This window comes from Notolepis coatsorum, assembly GCF_963971535.1.
Source record: "Notolepis coatsorum genome assembly, chromosome: 14".
Taxonomy (NCBI): domain Eukaryota; kingdom Metazoa; phylum Chordata; class Actinopteri; order Aulopiformes; family Paralepididae; genus Notolepis; species Notolepis coatsorum.
In genome coordinates, this window is record NC_140178.1 from 34,580,321 (window position 1) to 34,597,494 (window position 17,174).

Sequence of the window (17,174 nt, forward strand, 5' to 3'; positions counted from 1 at the left end):
TGTAAATGTCTTTCCTATCTATAGTCATGTTTATGTTATGTGTGGACCCCAGGAAGAGTAGCTGATATTCTGCATCAACTAATGCGGATCCTAATAAAATCATAAATCATAAGCACCTTGCATGGTTGCCTCCTCCGTCTGTGTGTGAGAATGGGTGAATGTGAGGCATAAGTTGTAAAGCGCTTTAGATAAAAGTGCTATATAAATGCATGCATCCCATTCTATTTACATAAACATTTTATGAGCTCACAAAGTCAATGCTCTTCTCATAATCTATAAGCAGCCCCAGATCATAAATGCAAGGATTTTGTGTCTAATTCCTAGTTTTAGGACATTATGTGACTAAATTATAGGAGTATTGCATATTCTCAAATATTGACCGTTCTGTCCTGTGGCACATGACTAATGTGAATTCTTAAAATGTGTGGCATTCCCCTGTAAAGGCAGAATTTGTAATACCATCAAACAGCAACCTCTAGGCAAAAGAATACCCACTTGGCATTGCACTTTGTTTTGGTGTGAGTTTAGTGGGGATAGGGGATGGGTTGCTATTGCTGGCCACACCTCAGAAGTTCACTGTATAATAAGTTACTATAGCTAAAATGCAGTAAAAGGAGGAGATATTTCTTCCAAATCTGGAATGTTTTGATGATATAAATGTGGTGCATATTCACATACATGATGGAAAATAAGCTTCTGGAACTTTTGTAATCCATTGTAAATCAGAATATATTGTAGACTAATTTCAATCCAGTCTTTTTTTTTTGTGGCTACTACCTAGTTGTTCACTTTTCGATTACAGACTGGACCTTGGAATAAACAAATAAATTGCAAAGCTTCTCAGAGCTAAAACAAATAAATAAGGTATTTTGCACTTGATAAAACGCTATCACCACCCAGTGGCAATGATGAGCATGGCAGTACAGACCTGTATAAACCTTCTACATACAGTAGGAGATAGGTAGGCTACTAACGATGACATGCTGATGAAGACATTACATTACAGGAGTACATTACATCACAAAGCCAACTTACAAGCAATCATAAATACTAGTATGCTAAACACATCCTCTATATAAGTTGATAAAAGACAAAGCTGCAAGTGGTATTTTTTGGTATAAATAAGTGTTAAATAGCTCTACATTCCGACAGCCATCACTGAAATATAGTGTTTGGTCAGTAACATTGGTCTCCCAGTCCCTCTGCTCTGCAGTAAACAGGAAATACATGTTCTGGTATCCCGTTCCCATGCACTCTATCCAATCCAGAGAACCTTAGATATTTTTACTTATTTCAAGAAATCTTGCTAAACCAAATTTGCATATTAATTTACTTGTTTCAAGATCATATTTGCTTAAAACTAGGTGTAATTTCTTATTTTTGCAGTGTGGAGTTCTCTCTCCTGATTGGATAAAGTGGGCATGGAATACCAGACAATTTATTTTCCGTTTACTTCAGAGCAGAGGGACTGGGAGACCCATGCTACTGGCCAAACACTGTCAGTGATGGCTGTCAGAAAGTAGAGCTATTATTCTAACACGTAGACCACTTATTTTAGCAAAAGATAATACCACTTTAAAACCTTTCCCACTTGTCAATGTAAAAATGCAATTACCTGATGTGTCAAATGGCGACAACACTAAACACAGGAAGGATGAGAAGTAAAGTTCTTGATAACAGATTTTTTATTGTTTTTTTTCCTAATCAGTTTTAAATTCATTGGACAAGTACAGCCTTGTGACTCGTGTCACAAGAGTCTGAAGAAAATTAAAATGGAGGATAATATCAGCTACAAATTTGATGGTGACAAAAAAGAGGGAAAGAAAGGCAATAGAAAAACATCATGCGAATTATATGGGGGCTCAAAATTAAGATTTAGTGTTTTGTACATTTCTTCTTTGTAAACAATAAGCATATGCCATTCGAAAAACAATATGGCAAAGTAACAGAAAGATATACCGAGGAGACAGGAGTTCAACTGTAGACTGAACACTGGTTGGCATAGCGACATTTACTGTTAACCCTTTAAGCAACACCTCTGAAGAGGTCCCATAAATGCCCTTTACACACAAAATGTTTAAAAAGTAACATGACAAAAATGTCCTGTATGTCCAACATCTCTGCTACATACAACAAACCTTCCGTCCGCTATCCCTGCTTTACAGCGATATGAGGTATATGAAATTCTAGTTATTGTTTAGCCCTCACCCGTTCCAACACAGCAAATTCTAGTGGTCAGTCATTGTTCCCTATGATATTGCAAACATTGCAGTCATTCAGCCAGGTATCGTGATTGCTCAAGACAACGGGGGGCGTAAAAAGTTTGACAAACCAAATTAGAGAGCGATATTTCCAGTGCAAAAGGCCAGCTGTAGCTATGGAAGACATTGCAGTTATTGTTTGATTTACAAAAATACACACAGCAAAAAGCAAGTTAAAAAATTCATTGTGTGACAGAAATTACATCGAACACTTTCTATTTTTTTGCCAATGTCTTCGATAACTGCATTTCCCAGGATGAGGCACACAGTTTCTCAGAGGACAAAGAAGCCATTCAGATTAGAATTCAGTCATCGTTTCCTGACACGTGGCTGCTTCAGTAACAGCAGAAGAAAAATATTGAGTCACTAACTTTTTTTTTACCCATCAATTTCAATAATAAAGCAAAGCTGCTAAACTGGGTAACAATTGAAACTAAAACTAGGGGCTGTGAATTACATTTACATTATCCCATATTAACTGTTAAAACTTTTTTTTAAAAGATCCCCCCACCCCAGCTAAACCCTCCCCAAACATGAGAAAAAAAGAGACAATATGTTAAGAAATAAAAATCCCAAGACCACACCTGCCCATAATACCCATACAAACCCAACCCTCCCCAAAACGACACCATGCCATCATAACACGGGGTACTCCGATCATGACCCCAGACGAGTTAAAAACCCCGAATTCTACATATGCCCAAAACACCACCAGTCACAGACCTCTCTTTAGAAAGCAAGTCCATCTCTCGACGTTCTGAGCTGTTGTGATCCAGCGGGGTAGTTTATTCAATGTGATAAACGGCTCAAAAGTGCTAATTGGATTCTTTTTAAAGAAATAAAAGACTTGAGGAAGAGGAGGGGAGACGGGACGAGGAAGGCCATTTCTATCGCTGTCCAACAGCAACCTCTATTGGCCAAGGAAAAGCCCTAACATCAAAACGCTTAAACCCCCGACACCGACAGCCCTCTCTTCCTCTTTTTCACCTGGCAGTTCCCCAGAATGATTCAATCTGTTATTTTTTTATACATAATATACTGTATATTCTTATAAATATATATGGCCCTTATTGAGGAAAACATGAGTTTCACATTGACAAGAAAGTACCATAATCTCTATATAGCCAAGTGGAAAGTGATCTCAGTGTAAGTGAGCTGGCAGCAGTCTGTTTTTTTTTGTCACACTCATTCTGCAAGGAATAAAACATTATAAAATAACCAAAGCATCCTCTTTGAAGTTGCAAACCTTTACACCTCTGAAACGAGCGCTCGCTGCACCTCACATGCTTCTCCTTTTACACTTTGTTTCCTGAGTAATACTTTTAACCTTGTAACAGACAACGTTTTTTTTTTCTTTTTTGCTATTTCAGTTCTGGGCTATTCCCTGCCATTGTTATTTCCATTGTTATTTTATAATTGACCCAACACGAGCTCCGCCCTCTTTTCTTGATCCTCGAAGCAACAACAGTCGCGATTGGAGGATCAAGAAGGGGGGGGGGGGGGCAGAGTTTGAGATAGGTCAATTGTAAAGTTGATTGCTAAAACACTTCAGCTCATTGGAAAAGAAACAAGTCCATTGCTACCCTACACTTGTTTTAGAAAGTACTTTTCAATCTAATGATTAACGAGCAGACCTAGTGACACTAATATGAAATGAATAGACAGACTCGATACATATTTAGCTTTAAAAACAAAAAATCTCAAAAGAAAACAAAAGATTTGCATTTGTAGGAGGCCTTGCAGGCTTATCCTGGGGAGAGGGGTGGGGTATATAAACATAGCGGCAGCATAATAATTAAAATAAAAACATCACTTAAAAAAATAACAATAATAATAATAATAACAATAATAATAATAATAATAACAATAATAATAATAAAATAGGAGCAACAAAAGCATGAACTTTCAACAAGAGAACATTCCCCCCCCCTCTCAGGCCCTCATCTATAGCTTTGGCTTGTTGGGGTTTTGGAACCTGTACTTACTGGCTCATTGACGTCGGCTAACAAACTACTATACCCTGAGAATTCTGACACAGGCGTCCTTATCCTGTGGTCCACCTCCCCGCTAGAGTCTGTGCCATAAGACAAGCCGCGGCCATCCGACTTGAACTGGGAGCCGAAGGCCTGGGCAAAGTTCTCTATCTGGTAAGAAGGCTTGGAGGAGTCCAGAGAGCCCAGGTCTTGGGGAGCCAGAGGGTAAACCACGGTGCCGTTCTTGACCGGCTGCCGCTCCTTCTGGCTGCCCAGGTCAGACGGGCTGATCTGGTAGGAGGAAGGAGGGGAGGAGGACTGCTGCTTGTCGATCTGGTCGGTGAGCTCCTGAGAGGGGGTGAGCTGCTGGTGTGTCGAGGGCTCCAGGCTGCTCAGGTGGAAGCTGTGCTGCGGCGAAGAACCCGACAGCATTGCAAAGTGAGACTTTGGCACAGAGGAGGGCAGGGAGGGCGAGGCTACCGGCTGGCCAAAGCCACACTCCAGAGGGGAAGTAGTGTAGATGTTCTTGTCGGAGTAAAGGGGGTTGCCGGGGTGGGAGCTAGTGAAGGGGCCGGAGGCGGAGGGTACAGGGCCCAGGGGGAAGCTGGCACTGTGGCTGGTGCGCTCCAAAGCCTGCAGCAGGAAGCGGGAATACTCGTTCATGATGACGGTCTTGTCTCCGGATGGGCTAGGGGTGTCGGCGTCGTGGCCAAGATCGGATCCGTCGCCCGACGGAGGATGCAGCACCACGTGCTGGTCACTGAGGTCAAAGTGCACGTCGTGGTGCGAGCCGTCTGGTTTCTGACTGTAGTGGTCCAGTAAGCTCTGCAGCACCTCGTCGGGGATCCCCGACTTGTCGTGCTTGTCCACCCCCATCGGGGAGGAGTCCAGCAGACTCAGCGGTGTGTCGCTGTCCATCACACCGGAAACCACACCCTGTATGACCGACTGCTGAGACGACAGGTGACCGACGCCCACCTCGTAGTCGTTGCCGCCGCCTCCTCCGGCCACCCCAGTGCCCGACGCAGTTGTATTGTTTGCAGTGTGAAGGTAGCGTCTCTTCTTGAGAAACTGCATGGCATCGTCGTAGTTGCTGCTGGTAGGGCCTGCTTTAGTGCCGTTGTTCTGCATGAGGCCAAGGCTGTCCAGGCCTCCGCTCTGCTCCATGGAGCCGGGCTTGGCGTGCCCCAGGCCCAGCTTGTCCAGGCCCTTCCGGTTGGCTTTCTTGAAGGCCATCTTTGGAGCTCGGCCCTGGTGGTCGTGGTGCATGCTGGGCCCCGGCTGAGTGGAGGACACTGTTTGATTCACCACAGAGTAGTCGTGGAGACTGTAGCCTCCAGACATTGCTCCGTGGATGTGTGAACCCCCCAAACCACCTACCACCGCCAACACTCCTGCCCCCTTCTTCCTCTTTCGCTCCCCTCCCTCTCCAGAGTTTTTGGACCTTCCCCTCTTTCTGCCAGTAGCGCCAGCATTTCCCTGAGTGGCTCCATAGCTGCCATGCCCCATGTCTACACAACCCATGTCCAACATCCCAGGCTCCAGCCCCTTCTTTATGGCTTCTCCACATGTTCGCTTGTGCTTAAGCAATCGGTCTGTCCTGGAAAAATACTGCAGAGCAGAAAGACCACGTTTTAGAGATTATTGTTATTATTTTTTTATTTTCCTTTCCTTTTTTAAAACAAATCGTGAACGACAAAATGCGGCAAAAAATAATCAAATACAATACAAATGGCTTTTACAAGAACGGGGATTTAAAAGGTCAATTCAGGAGGCAAATGGGGCTTGAAAACTAGGGATGAACAAATACCAATAATAGGGCATCAGTATCTGAGCATTTCCCCAATACTAAAATCTACGGTGGTGTAGTGGTTAACACTGTCGCCTCACAGCTAGAAGGTCCTGGGTTCGATTCCCGCTTGGGGACCAGGTTGCCGTGTTGCCAGTTACCCAGGTGGGGTATCTCCCGGGCCTTTCTGTGTAGAGTTTGCATGTTCTCCCCGTGCTCGCAAGGGTTTCCCCTCCCGATAAACCCAATGGAAAAACATGCACAACAGATCGCTAACGCTGTTGGATTTGTCCCCGGGCACGGCCCACACCGAAGCCCATGTCTGCTCCCGGCTGCCCTTGGGGGGGAAGGATGACGGGATGGGAAGTGCAGAGAACATTTCATCAGCGACTCAGTGCATGTGTGTGTGTTCCTGTGGGTCGCCCATCGCATGTGTGTTAATAAATCTGCATGACAAATAAAGACCTCTTCTTCTTCTCTTAATACCAAGAAATGTGCAACATGCAAGAAATCAAAGCAAAGAGAGTTAATCTGCTGCATTTTTAACACATGTTAGGATTTTACACATCATTCCTGTCCATATTCACATGGTGGCCATTTTGCTCTTATGACATGTTCAGATTGGGTTCCTTGTAGGGATGTCCGATATTATCGGCCGATATTGGCATTAAAATGTGATATCGGAAATGATCGCTATCGGTTGATTTTTTTTTTTTTTTTACATTTATCTAACCATTATTTACCCAGGCAAGCAAGTAAGAACTAATTCTGATTTTATTTATTGTCAAAAGTATGCATAATGTTGTGTTAATTCCACGACAAGAGATATGTAATGTTAATTACCTGAAATTATTCTGTTTTTTGGGGGGGGGAAACCCTGCATATATCGGTATCGGTTGATATCGGTATCGGAAATTAAGAGTTGGACAATATCGGTATAGGTAAAAAAGCCAATATCGAACATCCCTAGTTCCTTGCCATGCTATTTGATTTTATTTGACAGATTCCCACCTGGCTGGCGGTTAAGTGGCACAGTGGGCAAGGCGCTCGCCACTAACGCAGGAGATGCTGGGTCCGAGCCCAGCTCTCTGCGTTGCTTCCGGCTTGGCTGGTCGTTCATACTAATACAATTGGCAGTATTAGGGGGTGGGAAAGCCGGTGGGTAGGGATCGGACGTTGTGGACAGCGACTCCTACAGGTCGGTTGGTGCGCCTGTACAGCAGAATCAGGAAGTATCGGGGGCAGCGTGAGCCTCCCACGCGTTACTCCTCGCCACTGAGAGATTGCGCTGTACAGGTAAAAAGATGCGACGGCTGCTTCCTCGTGTACCGGAGGGGACACGTGATGCAAGGCTTCGTCCACATTGCAGCCGACCAGTGGGAGGCATGGTCTAGCAACGTTCGAGACAGGGGAGAGAAGAATTGGATAATACGAAATTGGGATGAGAGAAAAAAGTAGATGCAAAAAAACAGGGTAGGAATAGGGTCAACCTGAGCACGACATAGGAGCAAAATGCCCACTGTGTGTATATGATCAATGGCCGCAGACCGATGGTCCAAGTCTATACTGTTCAGGCAACGCTATGGATCGGATCAGTACTTGGTATCGGCAGAGACAGACAGTTTAGTACTTGGCAGTGGAAAAGTGGTTATCGGTGCTATACCATACCTAAATATCATCTGATGCCAAGCGCTGATGCAACCCATAACTTATACCGAGTGTAGATTTAGGCTGATACGTTTGTGGTAATTGGACAAAGATTATTGTTTTCTCCATTAGAGATTTAACATGCTTCAATGTGCCCGGAAATCTGGTCACATTGCTTTGAAATCTGATATAGTACACATGGCTCTACTTTCACACTGCAAGCCTTAGTGCTCAATTCATATTTATTTCATTTGGCTGTTCACATTATTTTTTAAATGTGACCAACATCAGATTTCTGTGTGAACCGGTCATACTCCTGAACTGACCCGCATGCGCAAATTAACAATAACGAAGATGGATGTAAAGAATTGTGACGAATGTCAATTTAGAGTGATGTGAAAGTTGCATAACTGTTCAGACTGAGGTTGCATTGCAAAAAAAATCTGACCTGTATTTGATTTAGGACCACATATGAAAGTGGCCCAAATCAGAATGGAAAAGATCAGATTCGATGTGATTTGTGCTGTTCACACTGTCATGAAAAAAAAAGAGATCCAAGTCACACAAACAAATCTGATTTGGACCACTTTGTGTGAACGTAGTCATAGTATAGGATTTTATTATTGGAGACAAACCCTGTTTCATCTCTATGGCCGAGGTTCACTAACCTGTTGGCAGGTCTCACATCTGTATGGCTTTTCTCCACTGTGCGTCCTCTTGTGCCTCTCCATATGGTACTTCTGAATGAAGCGCATGTTACACTGATCACAGCTAAACGGCTTCTCTCCTGGCGTATGAAAACAGTGAAGATTAAAGCTACAATCCGGATCTAATTGACCATATAAACTGAGTGAATTCACATATGTTCTTGAAGAATTTGACTTGTAGATGGATTTGTATTTTTTGTTAGCCTGTTATTAACGGTTAACTGATTAAAATAGGCTAAGAACATGGACTTGCATCTGTGATGTTGGATAAAAAATGTAAATAAAATGTACGGTTTTTTTTTATCAGTAATTTAAAGACTGTTTCTAATCACTTGCCTGGCTTCACATGCTCATTAAGTCTTTATGAATTAATGTGTTGAATCCATTTTCAAAACAAATCACTGCAAAAAGAGCAGTTCACCACGCATAGCGGTTTTACTTTCATGCGTTTTGAGGAGGACAACATCTGTTTTCTGAGGGATATCGTTTGCCTATAATTGCGCATGACATACTAATCAGCTGGCTAAAGAAATCTGGCCAACTTTTCACTGAGGACACTTTGAAGTGAGGAGAGGAAGAAAGGAAAAGTCGCCGTGCGGGAGACAGCTGAGGGAGAGAGTGGAGGCAGAAGTGAGTGCATGGGGGCTGCTAGATCCAGGTGTGTGTGTGTGTGTGTGTGTGTGTGTGTGTATGTGTGTGTGTGTGTGTGTGTGTGTGTGTGTGTGTGTGTGTGTGTGTGTGTATGTGTGTGTGTGTAAAACCAAAGACAGAAGGCTTTGATATGTTTATCAATGGATTTTGCACATGACTTTGAATCACTAGAACTGAAAATAATTAAGATAATTTGTTATAATAGTGTTTTCAACAAGAAATTGTATTGTATCCATAACCCATCATACCTCAAAATACAGCTCTATTTACTCCAATGTTTACTAACTTCCACAAAAGGTCATATGAAACCCAAATACAAATACAGTGTTAGAATAAGATAAAAACTATAGATTTCAGAATGAAGAAAATGTTCTTTGATCCAATAAATGACTACGTAAACAAAGCCAGTCGTGGGGCGATAAGTGTTTCAACAGCTGGGTGCCATTCTGCACCACAAATCATACCGTTAAACATCTTTGTTGAATGCACGTTTCACAGGTATGACCAGCAATCTGGTCAGATAAACGGTGGCTATTTGTCACTCACCACTGTGTATCTTCTCGTGCCGCTGTAGTAGGTACTTCTGAATGAAACTCATGTTGCACTGGTTGCATCTGAAGGGCCTTTCACCTGAAAAAAGACCACAGACCATGTTTCACAATAATAATTCGTTTATTTTGTATAGCGCTTTTCAATGACCCAAAGTCGCTGACAATAGGCAAAAAAGAAAAGAAACAAATAAACAGAACCACAGGGAAACAGGGAACAATATGAATACACAAGAACATAGAACTGCGAGTAACAGACAACAAATATGGGAGCCAGTAGGGGAGACAGTCTGGAAGTAAGATAATTTAAATGGAACACTTATTGTGTCACATGCCGTGTTGCTCTCATTTTGTCTCGTGTTGTAAATGCAGCGCATCCTTCCTTCACAGTGGTGAGTTCCGCCCTCCAAGCCCAAACAGTAGTTTCAGCTCGTGTCGAGAAGGAGGAGGGTGCCACGGCACACTTCTCCGCTTATTTTGAAATGCCTTTACCAACTTGTAGGAAATGACAGGAAGGCAGCCTTTGGTCAGTCAAAATCAGTCATCGTCATAAGATGTTCTCAAATCAATGAGAAATCATGTTTAATAATTGTGATTATGATGATCCAACAGTCCTATCATGCACTACACCATTAAACCACTAGGGATGTCCTTCGACAATGATTCCACTCATTGATAAAAAAAAATTCTATTCTTCAGACCAATTTATATATTTATGTTGTCGTCGTCTATATTCATGTTCAATGAACCTACTATTGTAAAAATAATAATAATTAAAAATTATAATGAATAATTATTACATTATAAACTGTTCATTGATATCAACTAAAATGGATTTGGGATGGAGAGAAGGCTGCTGGCTTGCAATACCGGTCCTCACTTCCTCCACAAACAGAGACTAGATTATGTTTCAGAATGATGCAAGCTGCTGTATCGTCTCTTTGACCTCCAGACTGCACAGGTCTAGAATCATGCTGGTAGTCCTATGGTCTTAGCATTCTAGGATACAAAGAGACAGGCGCCCTCTCTCTTTTTACCACAGATTCGTGTGCGAGTGTGATTGAGTGTGTGTGTGTGTGTGTGTAAATGGTAAATGGACTGCACTTATATAGCGCTTTTATCCAAAGCGCTTTACAACTTATGCCTCACATTCACACACCGACGGCAGAGGCAACCATGCAAGGTGCCAACCTGCTCATCGGGAGCAGTTAGGGGTTAAGTGTCTTGCTCAAGGACACCGACACGTGGCCGAGAGGAGACGGAATCGAACCAGAAACCTTCTGATTACCAGATGATTGCTCTACCTCCTGAACCACTGTCGCCCCTCAATGTGTGTGCACTAGGGCTGTCGTGATAACCATAATATTGCAATTCCGCACTATTGACAAGCCAATCACAAAGGATGGCAAGTAACCAGCACAACACACTATTCACATACTTTCTTTTTATCTGATAAGGCGGGGCCATTATTATTTTACACTTCAATGCATGTGTATTGAATGTTAAATAAATGCATATTGAAAACAAGAGTTAACTTCTTAAGCCTGATCGGCCTGGTACAAGATTTATTTCACGTCATGAATAGATCAATACAGTAAGTAATGTTGCGTTTCTCTTTCAAATGTAGCTTTATCGGGATTTATCAACTGTGCGTACACTCTGTGTTGATAAATACCAATTGTTCTTACCGTCTATGCTCGTGCACGATTCTAAGTATTTGCATACAGAATCGCCCCTAATGAACCATATATGGTAATTAAACACCCCCATGGGAACATACCTGTTTGTGGAATGTGGAATAATGGCTAAGCGAACTATGCGAAACTTCACTTAGAGCGAGATTGATCATGGAGGTCATCTAACATTCTAACCAACAAATTGAAGGTAGAATTGAAGGTCGTTGTGAACAATCTTATTTGGAAACATGACACAAAATAATAGTATTTAGCTTTTTATTTTAAACAATATATCATATGATTTTAAATATTTGTAAATATTTGGGAGCCAAGGGTGTTGACTGACGCAGTCCTACAGAACCAGCACATTGACAGAAATAAATGACAAGCTGACCCGACATTTGCACTGTATTGACTGAAATGAACGAGTCACTGAAGCGAATTGCTGCCCTTGCAAGTTGCAACACAATGGAGAATAAAAACTCGTAACAACTATTTTGCGCTTGCGTTTGAGTCATTGTGATAATCATACTAGAAAATAAACACCTTTTTTCGTTTAGGTTTTTTAAAGTTAGATTAAGACCTTGCAATGGGAGACTTACTTAAAACTGCTGTATGATCCTCTTGACTGAATTGCTGCGCCGTTTGGATGTGGGTGTTCTGCGTCTGCCCCCCATGCCAAACACAGCAGGCCAACTGCGCTCTAAATGGCTCTTGTGCGTGCGTGAGCCTGTTATAATTGCGCTCCTGTTGGGTCGTTGGGTTGGTCAGAGTCATTAACTATGGCTTCAGTGGATAACCCCGATCACCTGCATTTAAGTGATATTTTAATTACAGATACCCCAGTAATAACATTACAATTTAATTAAATACAATTAGGCCTGAATGTGTTGTGCATTCCTCCTGGCCACCAGCAACGACATTTATGAGCCAAATGCGCATCGCAGATTATATGTACATTGACTGAGTGGAATCCCTTTCTATTCACATAACTGAATTTGTTTATTGATGGAGCTTTGACAACTACATGGGTACAGTCTATTGCTCGATCCATCTCCAATATCACGCTGGACCGTGCCGATGGCCAAAGATCCCAGGGTGGAGAGGACTTGAATGTGCACGGGGATGTAATTTGTGCGTTTTGTTCCACACTCCAATTTGGGTACAAATCAAGGAGAATGTATTATAGAGACGTTCCGATAAAAAATTTTCCTTTCCGATCCGATTCCGATACCTAAGCTTTGGGTATCGGCCGATACCGATACTGATCCGATACCAGTGCATACATTAAAAAAAAATTAAAATTAAAAATAATTATATAAATGATAATTTTTATTATACAGCTACTGTTTTATATATATACTGTTTTTTAGTAATAACTAGAAAGTAATGGTATTTATTCAACAACAGGTGATTGTATAGATTTGTATTAGTATCATTAATCAATGAGTATGGGGCTGCAGCACTGCAGATATACCCTACTCCAATGATCCACACAGACATTCATTGCTGCACTTGTTTCCAGAAGGCTCCGTTGAAGTAGCAGAGGATCTGTTGTGATTTTTGCACAATAAATATTCAACATTCTCTTTTGAGACTCCGCCTCAGACTCTTATCATTTGGCACTAAAAGCTAAACATATGGCTGTCCGCAACATGTCATTAATTGTGTACGCGAGGTGGTTCAGTGACGACGCTAACGTGAGCTAGGTTAGCTAGCATGAGATACCGGGAGATGGAAAGACTAACGTTACTGGTGAAAATGTGATTTATGTTGGAATACTCCTTTGCCAACTTGCTGTACTTTGCTTGCAGGTCTGCAGCCATTATTGCTGGATTATGAATAGCCCCAACTTTAGCCAAGGTAACGTTATGACTAAACCTTTAACGTTAGTTAACGCTAGCTTTCGGTTAGCTGTTCAATGCTAATAACACAACCAAGCGAACCCATCAGAGCTCCCCGTCAACACCGCTCTGTCGGGAGGATGGCATTTAAGAAAGTATCTGCTGTTAAAATGACAAACAGCATTGACACTTTAATTCACGGTCGGTTAAACACACGTTTGTTTTATAATGCTCACAGCAGACCGCAGTGTTGTTGATAAATTACGTGGTATCGGAGCGCAAAATTAGAGGGTATTAGGGCTATTTCCTATTTTGTTTATTCATCCCAGTATCTTTCTTTCTTATGTGTGGAATTCTACAAGGCATTTACATTTAGTCATTTAGCTGACGCTTTTATCCAAAGCGACTTATAAGTTCTGTACGACAGGTCATCAGGAAGGATACAACTCTATCAGCTGAGTAACAATATTCATCAAAGTGTTCAGCTGAGTAACAATATTCATCAAAGTGTTGTGTGTTATTGATTGATTGATTGAAAAGTTTATTAACAGATTGCAGAATGGGTACAGTACAGTACAGCTCAATACATACAATTGTTAAGGGGATGCAGACCAGAGAAAGACTTTCGTCTTGTTTACATCAGGGTCCCCCATTTTCAATTCATCATGACATATATGACATACATGACATACAGATAGACAGTACTGCTACATCTATACATTTATGACATATCAGATTTGCAAATACAGTACCGTTTGTGATACAAAAGTGTCCAGAAAAAGAGTGTATATACATTTGGCGTAGAAACTGTACATTGGAGGAGGTTGGGTGGGTGGGGTGGGGTTGGATGGGTGGGTGAGGGCTGTACATTGGAGGTGGGGGGGGGGGGGGGGGGGGGGTAGGGTAGGGGACACACATTTTACACTGTACATTGGAATACTGACAAAGCCTTACTTGGTCATTTACTGTACAACTAGGTTAGGACATTTGTAGGGGCCAGTTTCGAATTGCAGTCTCACGTAGGTATTTTTTGAGAGTGTTTTTGAAAGTGGGTAGTGATTCACATTCCTTTACAGCTTTAGGTAGGGCGTTCCACATTGATGTGGCATAATTGCGAAACGTGTTTAGTCCCTTGTTTGAGCCGAATCTGGGTTTTACATGATTTGTGGAGCTCCCTCTGGTGTTGTGATCGTGGTATTCACTGACCTTTGGGAAGTATTTTTACATGTACATGGGTACCTTGGTCGCGTAGTGTATCTTGTAGACCAGGCCCATTGCAAGTTGCTGTACTCTGTCGTCTACTCTAAGCCATCCTAGGTTGTCAAAGTGGGCAGGGGTGAGGTGGGTTCTAGGAGTCAGGTCAAGCAGTAGTCTGACTAGCTTGTTTTGAGATGTTTGTAATTTGTTTTTTAGTGCCTTTGAGGTGCAAGCATAGTCGTAGTACCCTTGAATGAGTGCTCCTGCTAGAGTCTTCAGGGTATTCTTGTTTACCAGAGAGGAGATCCGGTACAAGAATCGCGTTCGTTGGTTGACTTTTTTTATTACATTGGATGCCATTTTGTCACAGGAAAGATTAGCCTCTAGGATGGAACCCAGGTAGGTAATTTCATCTTTCCTTGTGATAATATTGTCACCCACTGTAACCGAGAAGCCGTCGGTCTTGCTGAGTTTATTATTTGAACCGAAGAGAATGGACTCTGTTTTGCCCATGTGTAATGATAGTTTGTTGTCGGCGAGCCATATGCAGATTTTGCCTAGTTCCGAGCTGAGGGCTTTTTCAACCTGTAACTTGTTCTTGTCAGAGACCAGCAGGGCTGAGTCGTCCGCAAACAGGAACAAGTTGCAGTCACAAGCTGACGACATGTCATTTGCATAAATTAGGAATAGTAGCGGTCCTAGTATGCTTCCTTGTGGAACACCACAGCTCACTGTGAGGGGGGGGATAGGGTACCGTTTACCTCCACCATCTGTTCCCTCCCCTCCAGGTAGGATTGTATCCAGCTCACTGATAAACTATCAAAACCAATTGCTTTTAGCTTGTCAATCAGAATGGTGTGATTGACAGTGTCGAAGGCCTTTTGTAGGTCCAGCATGACCATGCCGCAGTATTTGCCCGCGTCCACCTCTTGTTTGATGTGGTCGTTCAAGTAGAGAAGGCATGTGTCAGTGGAGTGGGATGTTCTGAAGCCAGATTGGAATTCGTAGATTAGATTTTTTCCCACGAGGTACTTTTCGATCTGTTCGTATACTATTTTTTCCATGACTTTCGAGATGGATGTAAGGATAGAAACGGGGCGGTAGTTGCCCGGGTCTAATTTGCTGCCCTTTTTGTGCAGGGGTGTTACTCTCGCAATTTTGAAGTCCTTGGGGACGTGTCCCTGTTTTATGGAGAGGTTTATTATGTGTGTGATGACTGGGGTGATGGCTGCTGCTGAGTCTCTGAGGAATTTGGAGGGGATGTTGTCATGGCCAGTGGCCTTGTTTGGTTGGAGGGCGCTCAGTTTTTTGAGTACCTCATCTGTAGTTACCATTTCCAGTTTGAAGTCGTCTTTGTGGACGCCTAGGTTCTTGTAGTATGCTACTATGTGTTCTACCCCATACTGCCCTGAGTGGGAGGGTAGTTTGTTTACCAGTGTTGTGGCTATGTTTGTGAAGAAAGTGTTTAAGTAATTGGCTACATCCAGCTTGTCTGTGATGAGCGTGTTGTCCGTCTTTATGTTTATGTTTGAGAACCTGGTTTTAAGTTTTTTACTGCAGCCTAGTTGATTGTTGAGTAATTTCCAAAGTTCACGTGTTTTTTTTTTGTTTTCCTCGGTTTTGTCATTGATGAATTTTTCTTTAGCAGTTTTGATCATGGAGTTTACGTCATTTCTTAGTCTGTTTCTTTCTAGTTTGAGTTCAGTCAAGTGGTCTTGGAGTTCACTGCTCGTGCTTTTGGTAAGCTTTGACTGGCTTTTACGAAACTCAGCATTTTTTGTCTCTGGCTTTCATAGCGGTCAGTATTTCAGTGTGCATCCATGGCTCAGCGCGATTTTTTACCCTGGTGGTTCTTAGGGGGGCCATGTTGTTTAGTATTGATGAAAATTTGGTTTTGAAGCCAAGCCAAGTTTCTTCAACCAGTGTACCATTGAGTTCATCTGACCAGTCCAGACTCTCCAGTTCAAGGTTAAAGGCCTCGCTAGAGTAGGTTTTGAGGTCTCTAGATGTGACTGTTTTGTGACAGCCAGCCTTTAGTTTTAACTTTTTGCGGGTACAGAATATCATATAATGATCACTTAACCCACATGCTATAACCCCTTTATTGGAGATCTTGGACTTGTCAGAGGTCAGTATGAGGTCAATGGTAGTCTGAGTTGATTCACATATCCTTGTGGGTTGGGTGATTAGTTGGCTGAGGCCGTGCAGATCACAAAACCTATTGAAGGATTTGAAGACGGGTGCATCTTTTTGTTGCATATCCGTGTTCCAATCCCCAATAAGAATTTTTTCCGCATCCTCAGCTCCAGCTAAGCACACATCCAGAGTATCATAAAAGCCAGTTTGATCTGGCGGTCTGTATATTGTGCCGACTAGAACAGATTTTGCCCTTTCAAATAAAATGTCCACCCATACAGTTTCAATTGTCTCATGATGAAGGTCAGTACGGGTAATGAATTTGGTGTCCTTATGTATGTACATACAAACACCACCTTACAGTGTAGGTTAGTTTATTAGGACAAGTGCATGTTAGTTAGGGTTAGATTTTTTAAATTTTATTTCAGATAATGGTTGAAGAAGTGCGTCTTTAGTTGACGGCGAAAGATTGGACGGGATTCGGCTGTCCTAACTGGGGTGGGTAGTTCATTCCACCATTGTGGGGCAAGGACTGAGAATAGGCGTGTAGGTGGTGTATATGTGTTTGAGGATGATATCCTTCAAACAGGCAATAGTGATGATATAATTTGGGCAGTGCTGAGCTGGGTTACTTTCCTCCAGTGTATTTGTCCCCCGGCCCCACCCAATGTCCCCATGCACACACACACACACACACACACACACACACACACTGAAGTAAAAAAAAAAAAAAAAAAATATTTTT

General features: G+C 42.3%; 1 protein-coding gene across 1 annotated transcript in view; it reads right to left on the minus strand.

Moving 5' to 3' along the window:
• Positions 1 to 2,893: 2,893 nt before the first annotated feature.
• Positions 2,894 to 17,174, minus strand: part of znf281a (zinc finger protein 281a) — a 40,766-nt gene continuing 26,485 nt past the window's right edge. The window contains exons 5-7 of the mRNA XM_084329324.1: positions 9,575 to 9,658; positions 8,339 to 8,457; positions 2,894 to 5,845 (exon numbers count right to left, since the gene is read on the minus strand). Of these exons, the coding sequence (XP_084185450.1) occupies positions 4,202 to 5,845; positions 8,339 to 8,457; positions 9,575 to 9,658 (1,847 nt within the window). The 3' untranslated portion in view covers positions 2,894 to 4,201. The remainder of the gene's footprint in view (positions 5,846 to 8,338; positions 8,458 to 9,574; positions 9,659 to 17,174) is intronic.